The following is a 13,826-nucleotide window of genomic DNA, read 5'->3' as shown; positions in this document are numbered from 1 at the left end:
AGTGGTGGATGTGAAAGGTTGAGCTCTTTACTTACGTTGTGGCTGGCGAGCATCTCCTCTATCATGCTTTCGTGTTTTGGAGTGTAGTAACCGTGGTGACTGGGAGTGTAGGACCTGTCCAAACTGAGGAGAAGAGGAAAAGGTGACGTCGGTAGCCATGGAAACATCACACACAGCTAAAACAGTCTTCACCACCCAATATGGCGCAAGTCTGTCCATGAGACATGGCACAAGTGAACTAGTGTAAAATCAAGGACAAATGGAAGGCCAGAGTCGGAGTAGCGCGACAAAAACTCCTTCAAATCTACTACAGTAGTTCTACAACGGATGTGGACCAACTCAATCATAGAGAAACAATAGCATTTATATCAACATACCTTTGCATTCGACTAGGTACAGTAAGCATGGTAAGGAGGAAGAGAAATTAGTTGACAGTTATCAGAGACTTCACAAACATTTGTGCATTCACCACAAATGAGATCATTAGATCATCTCACAGACACACACACACAGGCACACACACACACACACACACACACACACACACACACACACACACACACACACACACACACACACACACACACACACACACACACACACACACACACACACCCGTCTCCTTCATCCGGCGTGTAGACTCTACCTGTCAGAGCGTCCCCCCTCCAGACTGAAGCGCAGGTAGTTCATCCCATCCATGTACTGTCCAGGCAAGGAGTCATCTCCCAGTTCCCTCAGGTCCTCTGCCCTCAAGTACTCCCCTCCATCTCCTGTCATCGTGTCGTCACCTGGAGGGGAGAGGGAGGCAGGTGAGATACATGGATGAGAATACGGGTATTTCTCGGGGGGAAGGGGACATTGTGACGCGACTACAGTTAGCAAGCATACATACACGCAGGGGCCAGCCCTTACCTAGGGTGTGTGTGTGTCAACGTGAGGCTTAGTGACACACACACACACACACACACATCAGATACTTACAGTTACTGAAGCACTACAGATGAGCTGAGAGACACAGCTCATCTCTGCCTGGTCTCCACCACGTCATAAAGCTCTACTGCTGCTATTACCACTACTGGACAGCAGGGGGCAGAGTCACTAATACCCTTTCCCCACGACAGAGCTGAACCAAACTGAGTCGAGTTGTACTGTGCTGGCCTGGTTACGCATCCACCTTACCCCACCAAAATTAGCGGAACCCAACTGGAAAGGACAGTGTGAAAGAAAACTATCTCAACCAGTACAGTACAGTTCGGGTTGGCACCATTGTGTGAAAAGTGCATAAGGGGAGCAGGTAGCATACTGTAGGATGTGCTGGCAGAACAAGTGAGAAACATACTGTAGGCTGATAGAGATGTTCCTGTGTCAATAGCATAACCACTGCCTGGAGAATGAAAAGTTAGAAACAAAAGAAAAGGAAGAGCAGGTACAATATAATCACATTATCACGACAATTAGTAATGTGCACAGTAGCACCACAATCGCAAGAGTAAAGTAAGCTATAAGATGCTTGAGATGGTTGGGAAGGAATACTCACAAAGCAATGTCATTCACAACACATCCAATCGCAAGACATGTCGGTTAGAACAGCCACACCGTCTGCACAACCAAACCCAATCCTCTTCTGACAGCTTCCAAAACACAACTATTGACAGGGTGTGTCCTTTTTCCACCCAAATCACTGCCAACCACTCCACTCTTATGATCCAAGTTTCCTTCGGGAAGTGAAGTGAATTCACTGCGCAACCGGAAGAGCCAGGGAAAATAAAAATCGTCCATATCCGTAATGCACTGCCACGTCAATGAGGTGACCGTTCACATAAACACAGATTGGCCCTAAAATGCACAAACTTTATGAGCCATGACAGAGGGCCTGGAAGAGTGGAACTAACTGCCTTTAACAAGTATTCCCACTAACGCTAATAAATATTAACCACACAGAATGAATCCGGCAAAGCATTGGCAATGTGTTTTAAAGGAGGCTCAAGTTAAGTTAGCCCTTAAGCAGCACTTCAAAAGTAGCTTACACATTCTTACATATTCAGGCTTTCCCGGCTACGGCATGTGATAGGACAGCATTTCTGAGTGGGGATTTGAAATCCGCTTTGAACTGACAACACTCAGGGTGAAACTATCGTCCGGGAGTTCTGTACAGACAAGCTTTTGCTGCTTTAATTGGTGTCTTTTCGCTTGAAGTTGAATGGCACTCTCTAGTCCCAGGGGCAACATTTCTTAAGTTCTCAGAACATGTGAATCTGAATATGCTATTAAAAATGCTTTTAAAATCCACCCTTTCCCCTTAGCTGATATTTTAAGAAGCGTGATAAAACAAAAACATTCTCGGCATTGACATTAAAAGATGGCACAGCCACCACTGGTGTCAATGTAAAGGTTTGTTGACAGCACTAATGCTTTCAGCAATGATAACCAGTATTCCACATTTAGAGAAGCGGGCCTAAATGTGCATATCACGAGCTTGGTTTCACCACACTATGTTTGAATCCAAACCCTATCAGTAGGTGAGTTTTAGTGCAGGTTCAAGTATGTCCTCTCAACCACTCATCCATGACAGGTCGTTTTACACAACCCTCGCAGAGGAATCTCACGCCATGCGAATTGCCACGACCACAACACACCGTCACACCCTCTTCATTAGTAACCGCCACGGCGACCTTCGCACGGTGTACCTTCTAAATCCATGGAGTCATCGGACAGAACATCATCCTCACTCTCTTTCAGCACTGTGGGTACAGTATGTAGGCCTATACAGTACACAGTACAGTGAGAAAACTAGCCTACTACAACACACACTAGACTCTCCCCGAAAAAAAGGGTTACAAAAGGGTTCTTTGGCTGTCCCCATATGAGAACCCTTTTGGGTTCCATGTAGAACCCTCTGTGGAAACCAAAAATGATTCTTCAAAGGGTTCTCTTATGGGGACAGCCGAAGAACCCTTTTAGGTTCTATACAACATTTTTTGGTGTAGGATTGGGCAATGGGGAAAAAGGGAGGGATTTGGGGAAGGCTTACTGAGATAGCCTATTAGTCGATCAGTGTCTACAGAAAACTGGGGCAGGATTTTAACATGAAGTCAGGTTAGCTGAAGTTCTTGTAGGGCAAACATAAATGGACTGAGGTTTAGAATGACCGTCTCTATACATGGTTGTGGTCATATACAGTAGCCTACTGACTGGATCAAGTGGCAAACTCACCCTCCTCATCAGAGACATCTAGGACTTCAGTCATCGTCTCAGGGACGTTCAACTTGTGTTTCTCTGTCACCGTCTAAACAACATGAACAAAATAAGATCATTCCAACTTTATAGTCGAAATCATGTGTGAATTGTTTATTTTAGGGATAGTGGTGTGAGATAGTTGTGTGATAGTTGTGTGACTCACGGTTGTCGAGGTAATGATCTCCTCGGTGACAACCTTGAGTGTGTCCACCACCGAGATGTAGCCAAGTCGCCGGGCGATGGCCAGAGCTGTGTTACCATTCTAGAGGATGGGAGAAAGACATAAGTGTGTGTGTGTGTGTGTGTTAGTGCCTGTGTGCATGTGTGCTTGCGTGTGTGTGTGTGTGTGTTAGTGCCTGTGTGCATATGTTCTTGTGCATGCGTGTGTGTGCGCGTGTGTGTGTGTGTGTGTTCAGAAGCTAGTCCACACACCGCAGTGATGTTGTTGGGCTTAGCTCCATTCTGCAGCAGTAGATTGATGATGTGTGTGTTTCCTTGCTGTGCTGCTTGGTGGAGGGGAGTGTATCCATTCTGAGAAGAGAATGTCAAACAGAGTAATGACTGTCTGGCAAGGCCTGAACATTTTAGAAATGATGTATGAACCCTTACGATAGCATTTTATCTTTTCTGTCAAAGAAAGTAATGCATTAGTGAACATTCATAACACAGTTAAAGGGAAACTTTGGGAATTTACGTACGAGGTCCTTTATCTACTTCCCCAGTCAGATGAACTCGTGGGTACCATTGTTACGTACGAGGTCCTTTATCTACTTCCCCAGTCAGATGAACTCGTGGGTACCATTGTTATGTCTCTGTTTTCCAGTATGAAGGATGTTAGAGGTAGTTTTGCGAGCCAATGCTAACTAGAGTTAGCATAATGACTGGAAGTCTATGGTATCTACTAGCATGCTAGCAGTTACCATTGATTTCCAATCATTGCACTAGCGCTAGTTAGCAACTTCCTTCAAACTGCATCTGATGGGGGGAAGTATACTGTAGAAAGGGCCTCATTCTCAAAATCCAGAAGTATCTCTTTAAAAAAAGGTGCTATCTAGAACCTAAAATAGTTTTTCCCACAGAGGGTTCTACATGGAACTCAAAAATGTTTCTACTTGAAACCAAAACGGGTTCTCCTATTGGGACAGTTGAAGAACCCGTTTGAAACCCTTTTTTTCTAAGAGTGTACTGTGTTAGTTTTGTGCATGGTGTGTTACCTTGGTTTTGGCATTGACACTAGCACCATTCTGTAAGAGGAAGTTGACCATCTTGGCATTGCCATAGTGACACGCTACGATCAGAGGAGTGTAACCCAACTGGAACGATAATGGTAAATCATAGTATCAAAACATCTACTACGAACATCATGAAAAGAGAAACAGATATTAATTGGCATATTGAAGTACAGTATATGAGAGACATACTGTATATTATCAGTATTCCAGTACAATGGTCAGTCAATGCTCAACTGAAATGAATATACGCCATACCTTAGTTTGCTGGTCCAGGTTGGCTCCATGTTTAGCCAGTATCTCACCCACAGCCACCTTGTCCTCCTGGGCAGCCAGATGGAGTGGGGTGAGGCCACTCTGAAGGAACACAAACAACAATATGTTTGTTACTCACCACCTCTCTCCATGAATTAATCAGCCTACTGTGTACCTATGGACAGTTGTTTCACCTGGGCAGGTCATGTGGTTTCCCCTAAATATTAAAGGAGGATGTTTTTGAGTGACAGGCGACTTTTACAGGACAGGAAATAATGCGTTGGGGGGGGGGGGGGGGGAGATGTGACTGGGTATTTGGGGTCTTCGCATGCAGAGTGCATGTTCTTGCACCCCTGAGACAAGGCAGACAAGGTCATGGAAAGCAGTGATATATCTTCATCCACGTCAATTCGACGTCTATTCCACATTGGTTCAACGTCATTCCATTGAAATGAAATGGAAACAACGTTGATTCAACCAGTGCGTGCCCAGTGGGCGGTCTGTCTGGGGTTGACTGATGGAGCTGGGTGAGGAATGAGTGGTTTGTAAAAAGTTTAAAGGAGGAATATATCTGGGTTTCTGCTTGGCTGGAGACGAAGCCCTGTGGCCTTGCTTGCCTGCTCTAAATTTAATTAAGTGTGTGTGTGTGTGTGTGTGGGTGGGTGGGGCACTGTAAAGTGTGTGTGTGTGTGTGTGTGTCGGTGGGTGGGTGGTTGGGGGACTGTAAAGTGCATGTGTGTGTGTGTGTGTGTGTGGGTGGGTGGGGGGGGGACTGTAAAGTGTGTGTGCGTGCACGCATGTGTGTACATGCAATTGTGTGCATGAACTGTATTCATATGCGTTTGTATTTATAGTATGTGCATGCCTACACACTTAGAAAAAAAGGTGCTATCTAGAATCCATAGGAGAACCGTTTTGGTTCCAGGTAGAACCCTTTTGGTTCCAAGTAGAACTGTTTTGGCTTCCATGTAGAACCCTCTCCACAGGGGGTTCTACAGTATATGGAACCCAAAAGGGTTCTACCTGGAAACAAAAAGGGAGGAGTTTTTGAGTGACAGGCGAGGTTATCCTATGTGGACAGCCGAAGAACCCTTTTTTCTAAGAGTGTACGAGCCCATCATATATGAAAAAAGACACTTATGACTCTAATCCAGTCATTTGTCATACGCTTAGGATCTGGAAACAGATTAGGTATTTTCTTAACATACCCACTGTTTACATAGACAGCCCAATTTGTCTGAATCATGCTTTCCACCCTGCATTGGATGATGTGGTATTTTCACAGTGGAGGGAGAAGGGGCTCACAACAATTGATAATCTATGCATAGATGGTCAGTTAGCTTAATGTCAACAATTACAGGGAAAGTTCAACATGCCAACAACACATTTTTTCAGATACCTCCAAATCAGGAATTTCTTAAGGACACATATCCCACAGTATGGAATGAAGCCAAATAGTCCTACATTAGATAGCTTGATCCTTGTCAAACCCCATTCAAAAAGGTTGGTCTCTAGACTGTATGATGTGCTACAGGCCCACATAGAGGTATCCACAGACACCATTAAAAGGGCTTGGGAACAAGAACTTGGCTCAGAAATCTCAGATGAGGACTGAGTAGAAGCTCTCAGGAATATAAACCACAGTTCAGTGAATGCCAGACACAACCCTGTACAGTTTAAGGTGATACACAGGTTACATTACTCAAAAGTAAAACTGCATAAAATATTCCCCGGACACCTCACCACTGTGTGAGAGGTGCAAGCAGGATGAGGGGACGTTGACCCACTTATTCTGGACATGTCCTAAATTACGTGCTTACTGGGCTCTCATTTTTGATTACTTATCTAGAGCCTTTGATTAGAGTTCTAGCCCCAGACCCATTGATCGCTCTGTTTGGTACAGTTGATGGGAATAACCACGAAGGGAAAGCTGTCTCTCTTTGTACGCAATTTTGGAAACTGGAGACTGTACCTACCTTTTAAATGTGGTTACGGGATTTCGGGAATGTAATACATGTGGAAAAGATTCTATACAATACCTCCAATAGAAGTCCAATGTTTTACAAAATATGTCAGCCGATACTGGATAAATGGTCTAGTCCCGCTTCATAACTGGGTTGATGATCTGCTGCTACTCTGTGCTGTACTCCACTCAATATTTATTTTTGGCTGAACTACACTGCTTGTAATGACTATATGCTGTCTTCTTATACATGTACCACCTAATAGGATTTTATTTTATTTTGTGTGTGTGTGAGTTAAGTTTTGTTTTGTCCTCTAAATTGGCCATCCCATTCAACAGTACAATGAATGTCATTGTTAGTATTGCTGTCTTTTTTATTAGATTTTTTATTGGAAAATAATAAACATTTTATTTTTTTTTTTTAAGAAAAAAAGTGTACTGTATACTGTAAGTGTGTGTAGGGGCATGCATGCCCGCAGGCAGGGACCATTAAATACGACTGTGTCTGACAGGTAGGGCCTTCGGTGTGACACGTGTGGGCAGACATCCATGGTCGTCACGGCGGTTTTTCAACCTCCCACCTCCCTCTCTCTGACTCGGCCCTAAACAGCTCAGGGCACAAGCAGTCTCACACTCTTCCTAAAATAGCATTGAAACTACACTCTCCCCTTCTCTCAAATTCATTCCTGTTACATTCATACATGCCACGCTACAGCTCTGAAATCAGAACCGAAGGCTGGATACTAACTTGGGAGCTGTGTGTGTAACTCCTATTTCCTTGAAAAATGTCACAAAGATATCGATGAATCCAATATAGTCCAAGCTAACGACACCTGACAGGATTAAGCCTTTACTGCGCGTGTAACTCTATTCACTGGGGTACTTTAAAAGGGAGACTTGAAAGGAATGAGAGCACATGACAGAGTGGAATGAAAGACTAACATCAGAGGCCCTGTTCATTTTGAACCCCTCAGAAGCAGTGAGACACCACGTCTCAGAAAAGTGTCTGTGACTGGAGTACGAAGGCCTATGTACAATTTTAGTTTTAAAGTGTGGGTCGTTGAGGAGTGGGTTCAAATCAAATCAATTTTATTTGTCACATACACATGGTTAGCAGATGTTAATGCGAGTGTAGCGAAATGCTTGTGCTTCTAGTCCGACAATGCAGCAATAACCAACAAGTAATCTAACCTAACAATTCCAAAACTACTACCTTATACACACAAGTGTAAAGGGATAAAGAATATGTACATAAAGATATGAATGAGTGATAGTACAGAATGGCATAGGCAAGATGCAGTAGATGGTATCGAGTACAGTATATACATATGAGATGAGTAATGTAGGGTATGTAAACAAGTTCAGGACCGCGGCCGCGTGACATAAGCAGTTTAAAACCGAGAGGGATGGGAAGAGGTAGGCCTACCTTGGTGGGGACGTTGACTTGAGTCCCCTTCTCCATGAGCAGGGCGGCCATGTCAGCGTGTCCCTCCTGTGAGGCCAGGTGTAGGGGGGTGACCCCCTGCTTGGTCAGGATGTTGGTCTCGGCCCCGTACTGCAGCAGCACCACCGCTATGTCCATCTGGTTCTTCTTCGCCGCAATGTGGAGGGGAGTGTAGCCATTCTGGAGGAGAGAGGGAGGTCGAGAGTACATCAATTCAGCTGTACAGATACCTCAAAAGATGTCCACACACGTACACACACGCACACACACAGCTTCAAAATGACGTTCGACCGTCCACCCCAAGGCCGACCGACGTCTGTCCTCCCACCTGTGAGGACAGTGACCGGCGGTGGGGGGGGGGGGGGGGGTCTGAATGACGGGAGGTCTCACCTTGGCCGTGGCGTGGGGGGAGGCCCCTTTGTCCAAAAGCAGGAGCGCCACCTTCTGGTTATCGTAATGCGCAGCGACATGGAGAGGCGTGAGGCCATTCTGTATTGGATTAAACCAGGCTGGTTAGCAGAGCAAGCAGCTATTAATGCTAGCTAGTCAACACACACACACACACATATGATGAGCTGTGTTACCGGGGTACTATTACAGCGTGTTATTGAGAATTAGACTTCTATTAAAGAGCAAGCAGCAGGAGGCTCACTGGGCGGGTCCTTATTCAAAAAGAATAAGAGGAAAATTATATATGTTATGTCTTTCCTAAAAGTAGAGGTAAAAACAGTAGTTAATCAAACGGAAAGTTGATTTGGTCAAACTATGCTCACCGGTAGTCTCGCTGACAACATAGCCTCAACACAGAAATACGAACAGACTTAAAAAAAAATATTTTGCCAGATAAAGCTTTGATATAGACTATTCTTTATCCCATAACAGTCCTTCAAGGTCAGTGAATTATCTGAATCGAAATCGTGGAAATATAACACACCTGGTGAGAAATGTACTTTTATTGTGTAGTTATATTTTCCCTCTATAACATGTAGAGCCATACTATGATTTAGGGTTTGAGTTATGGTAATGATGCTTACCTTCCCAGCAGAATCGGGAGGGGCTCTTTTCTGCAGGAGAAGTTTGGTCACATCCAGGCTTCCGTACTTGGACGCCACATGCAGCGGAGTGAATCCTTTCTGTATGGAGACAACATACAGATGACCATTTAATAATGATTGTTACAAGCACTAACTAGATCTTCAGAAATGCGCAATGCTCATGAAATATATAAAAAAAGCAATCATTTCATAACAGCCTCATTTCCAAATGGGTCTAAAATGAATGTCCAACTAAATGATGTATGTGAACCAAACGTAACGCAATTTAATAACACGCTACAATAAGAACCATTCTCTCTACACCCACACTGCTGATGCAATTGTAGTTAATACCCAAAATCCAATGTGCAGTGCAAAACATGCATCTCCCTCTTACAAGTAATAACTAGTCCCAATGTAGCCACCAGGTGGTGCTCTTTAGCCATTGTCACATTGACAGGAGGCCAGGGCTGTTGTGATAGGACAACGGTGCTCTCCCATGTCACATGACCACAGTGTTTACGACCCAGCCCATGAAGGGAGGGAATCCTTTGTCTGTGTAACTCTGGTTCATTTCTGATGTAATGCACATCCGAGTAGAAACAATGTGTCGATGAGAAGAGAATGAGAGGCGCTAATGACGGTCATGTTTGAGGCTCTTGTGAAAAACAGGAGATAAAGATTAGAATTTATAAAATGTGATCCAATAGATGAAATATACGTGATTGGGGACAGAGGCAGAGAGGGGCATGCCTAGGCTAGGACGATGTTCAATGAGCATCCGCTGTCCTCTTTGTCATGCTAACAGTGCCTCGCCCATTTCCCCCCACGAGACAAGGAGAAGAGGGGGAAGGGAGAGAGAGAGGGAGAGAGAGAGAGAGAGAGAGAGAGAGAAAGAAAGAGAGAAAGAAAGAGAGAGCACCTCCATCATGAGAGGTGGATTTTACTGCTTTTATTCAGAGCATATGAATAAATTAGCACTGATATGTTGTTGCGTCAATGCACATCGAATATCATTCAATGACAACATCAATGTCCTCTTGCAAAATTTAGGAGAAGGGCCCAGATGTTCTCCAAAGCATCCTTAACCCTTCATTGATTAAACCACATTAAAGAAGTTCATACTGACAGTGGCCCCCATAGTGGGCGCCTGTGAAACATGCCATACAGTGAGTCAATAGATATTTCATATAAAATCCACAAGGAAAGAAGGGGGTATATTTCATCCGTTTAAAAAAAAATCCCCACGAAAATAGCACCAAGATGTACAAGTGTGCATTGTGCATGTGAGCATGTGTGTTTGAGCGTAGGCAGGTGAAATGTAGGCGTGTGTGAGTGTGTTGTGCTCTCCACCTACCTTGGTAGCCAGCGAGTGTGAGGCGCCCGCCTCCAGCAGCACTGAAGCCACGTCCACCTGTCCCTCCCTGGCTGAGATGTGTAAGGGTGTGTATCCGTTAGTCGTGGAGGCGTCAGGGTGGGCCATATGCTGCAGTAGCAGCTGGACTATCTCAGTCTTCCCCAGGCGAGACGCGATGTGGAGGGGAGTCTGGTCCTCCTGCAGGGGTAGAGACATGGAGGTTATAGTGGGCAGAGAATGAGTTTTATTAGAGATGGAGGTTATGGGTGATGTGACTTTGACAGTACATAAAATGAATGGGCAGAGTTCAAGTGCTGCAACGTTTAATTTTACAGCCCTGTTTAATTGTGTTTTTGTGGACGCAAATGGTACTTTTTGGATGGTTTCTTTGAAGAGTTCAACACGGATGACAACAGCCTAATACTGTATGGTAAATGGCGCCGTTAAATGCGTTACCCTGGCTCTGGCGTCCACCAGGGCGCCGTTCCTCAGCAGGCAGCGCACCGCCTCCACCTGTCCTGCCCTGGCTGCCATGTGTAGGGCCGTCTCCCCGCGCTGCACACAACACACACGTACGCGTCAGCAGAAACGCAGACAAACGCGCCAATGGCAGCGTGGAAAGACGCACACCGACGACAGCGTAAAACAAACAGTGACCCCCGACCCCCCGTCACTCACAATGTTGCAGACGTCAGGCGAGGCGCCGTTCTGTAGCAGCAGCAGGACAATGTTGAGGTGACCCATGAAGGCTGCAACGTGGATGGGAGTCAGGCCAGACTTAAAGAGAGAAAGGAAGAGGGCGACGGAGAGAGATCAAATCAGGGAACGTTTCATATTTGCATACATTCACTGCATACATGCACTGTTTATGTGTTTGAAGGCTGGTCTGGTCAAAACATATTAGCTGATGAGACTAGTGTAACCAAGTCTATGTATAAATGGGCAGATGTTATATTAAAAGGTAGACTCAGCGATATGACGTAGATGCAGAAAGTAATAGCGCATAGTGGGTCAATTTCCACAACAACTAAGAGCGTTGAAGTGCAAGGCTCAACTTCTCCGCTGTTCCGGTGCCCTGGCGGCCGCGTTACAACAGGGCGAAGTACACGTGTAATCGTGTATTAGGATGTAACTGTTTACATTTTGAAGGCTAGTGTCCTACCTCTGTGATGGCCTGGATGAAAGCTCCATACTTGACCAGCAGCTCCATCACCTTCACTCTGTTCTTCTTACAGGCGATGTGCAGTGGAGTGAAGCCATTCTGACAGACACACACCCCAGACACAGAATGAATGAAACACACCTACAGTACAGGTGGCATATACATGTAGGGACATTGTTGACATGGTTGAGACAGATAGGAGAGGCCATCTTATTTTCACTCAAAACTTTGTTTCACCAAGTTCTGTCTCTGAGACAGAATCGGCAAAACAGCCACCACACATACAACACATGACCAAAAGTATGTGGACACCTGCTCGTCTAATAACTCATTCCAAAATCATGGGCATGAATACGGAGTTTCTTCTATAAAAGTCTCCACTCTTTCTGGGAAGGCTTTCTACTAGATGTTGGAACATTGTTTAGGGGACCTGCTTCCATTCAGCCACAAGACACATTAGTGAGGTTGGGCACAGATGTTGGATGATTAGGCCTGGCTCGCAGATGGCGTTCCTATTCAATCCCAAAGGTGTCCGATGGGGTTGAGGTCAGATAACGCATTTCCACTGATGCAGACTCCAATGGCGGCGAGCTTTACACCACTCCAGCTGACGCTTGGCATTGATCATGGTGATCTTAGACTTGTGTGCGGCTGCTCGGCCATGGAAACCCCATTTCATGATGCTCCCGACGAACAGTTCTTGTGCTCACGTTGCATCCAGAGTCAGTTTGGAACTCGGTAGTGAGTGTTGCAACCGAGGACAGACGGTTTTTATCTGCCGTTAGTTCGTAGCCTAAGCTAGGGCCTAAGCTAGGGCCTAACTGTAGCACTTCAGCACTCTGCGTTTCCATTCTGTGAGCTTGTGTGGCCTACCACTTCGCGGCGGAGCCGTTGTTGCTCCTAGACGTTACATCTTAACATTAACAGCACTTACAACTGACCAGGGCAGCTCTAGCAGGACACAAATTTGATGAACTGACTTGTTGGAAAGGTGGCATCCTATGAAGGTGCCACGTTGAAAATCACTGAGCTCTTCAGTAAAGGCCATTCTACTGGCAATGTTTGTCTATAGAGATTGCATGGCTGTGTGTTCGATTTTATACACCTGTCAGATAGCCTTATCCACTCATTTGAAGGGGTGTCCACATACTTTGTATACATAGTTTATAGAGGCCTAGAGTATTGGAAGTCATTGTATTAGTGGTAATAGGAGTGTGAGTATTACCAGTGCTCTAGCGTTGGGGTTTGCCCTCTTGTCCAGCAGCAACTTGGTGACTCTGTAGTGACCGCAGTGGGCGGCGACGTGCAGCGCCGTCAAGTAGTCCAGTGTGACATCATCAACAGGCGCCTTGTGCTGCAGCAGGTGCTTGACGCACTCAACATGGTCGCCTTGAGCTGACATGTGGAGAGGAGACAGACCGTTCTACAGAGAGAGAGAAAGAGAGAGAGAGAGATAGAGAAGATGTTCAGAGAGAGGGTGTGTGTTAGTGATACATGGGTCATCTGTTTGTTCACCCGCACCCGCCCATAATTGCTAATAACCCATCCGCAACCGCCCGACTAGAAGTGATAAAGTGAAAATCGGAGGCCCGCGCAGCAAAGACTTTTAGGGACCGGGGAGCAAATGCAATAACAAAAAATAAATGGGAAAGGTTTTCAGTGCAACATTTCCAAATTACATCAGTTTGACCGATTTTAAGGAAATGAAAAGCTGTTAAAACAACCCAACATGTTTTTGATAAGAGTTCAGTTCGACTACAATGCATATTTTAAGGGGTTGAAATACTATCAGCTTTAATGACGCTGATAAAGAGAGCACCACCACCTTTACAGATGGTTAATTCATTCATTCATTCTCTCAAGAAGAAATAAATTTTCGCCACTCTTGTCCCCGGGGTAAAAATTTACATTTTATGTATAATTTTACTGCAAGAAATGCTTCATTCTGCAGGAGTTAAAATGATATACGGCTCAGTGAGAGGTTATAGACCTACAGCCACTGTCCAGACTTCAGTTAGATTACTGGTCCATATAACCGATCGGAATAGTACAGTTCCCTTGACGTACCATTTTGAAGTCCCCGTCTTGTTGTCTGTCAAATTTGTATATCGCCTCACAATCATAACACATAAACATAGCCGCCAC

At 45.1% G+C, this 13,826-nt stretch overlaps 1 protein-coding gene across 6 annotated transcripts in view; it reads right to left on the bottom strand.

The window, feature by feature from the left end:
- LOC139416201 (ankyrin-2-like) overlaps nt 1-13,826 on the bottom strand; it is a 120,943-nt gene that overhangs the window by 49,911 nt on the left and 57,206 nt on the right. For 2 of the 6 annotated variants that reach the window (XM_071164589.1, XM_071164590.1), the window contains exons 10-26: nt 12,907-13,104; nt 11,682-11,780; nt 11,198-11,296; nt 10,976-11,074; nt 10,520-10,717; nt 9,163-9,261; nt 8,519-8,617; nt 8,111-8,308; nt 4,725-4,823; nt 4,452-4,550; nt 3,670-3,768; nt 3,401-3,499; nt 3,214-3,286; nt 2,688-2,762; nt 1,340-1,384; nt 647-788; nt 36-123 (exon numbers count right to left, since the gene is read on the bottom strand). In XM_071164589.1, coding sequence (XP_071020690.1) covers nt 36-123; nt 647-788; nt 1,340-1,384; nt 2,688-2,762; nt 3,214-3,286; nt 3,401-3,499; nt 3,670-3,768; nt 4,452-4,550; nt 4,725-4,823; nt 8,111-8,308; nt 8,519-8,617; nt 9,163-9,261; nt 10,520-10,717; nt 10,976-11,074; nt 11,198-11,296; nt 11,682-11,780; nt 12,907-13,104 — 1,908 coding nt within the window. The remainder of the gene's footprint in view (nt 1-35; nt 124-646; nt 789-1,339; nt 1,385-2,687; nt 2,763-3,213; nt 3,287-3,400; nt 3,500-3,669; nt 3,769-4,451; nt 4,551-4,724; nt 4,824-8,110; nt 8,309-8,518; nt 8,618-9,162; nt 9,262-10,519; nt 10,718-10,975; nt 11,075-11,197; nt 11,297-11,681; nt 11,781-12,906; nt 13,105-13,826) is intronic. The other 4 variants (XM_071164594.1, XM_071164592.1, XM_071164593.1 and 1 more) reach the window with 3 other exon arrangements.

The sequence above is a fragment of the Oncorhynchus clarkii genome, chromosome 9 (genome assembly GCF_045791955.1).
Source record: "Oncorhynchus clarkii lewisi isolate Uvic-CL-2024 chromosome 9, UVic_Ocla_1.0, whole genome shotgun sequence".
NCBI lineage: Eukaryota > Metazoa > Chordata > Actinopteri > Salmoniformes > Salmonidae > Oncorhynchus > Oncorhynchus clarkii.
Note: the sequence above shows the minus strand (reverse complement) of the source record. Positions and strands in the feature narration are given on the sequence as shown.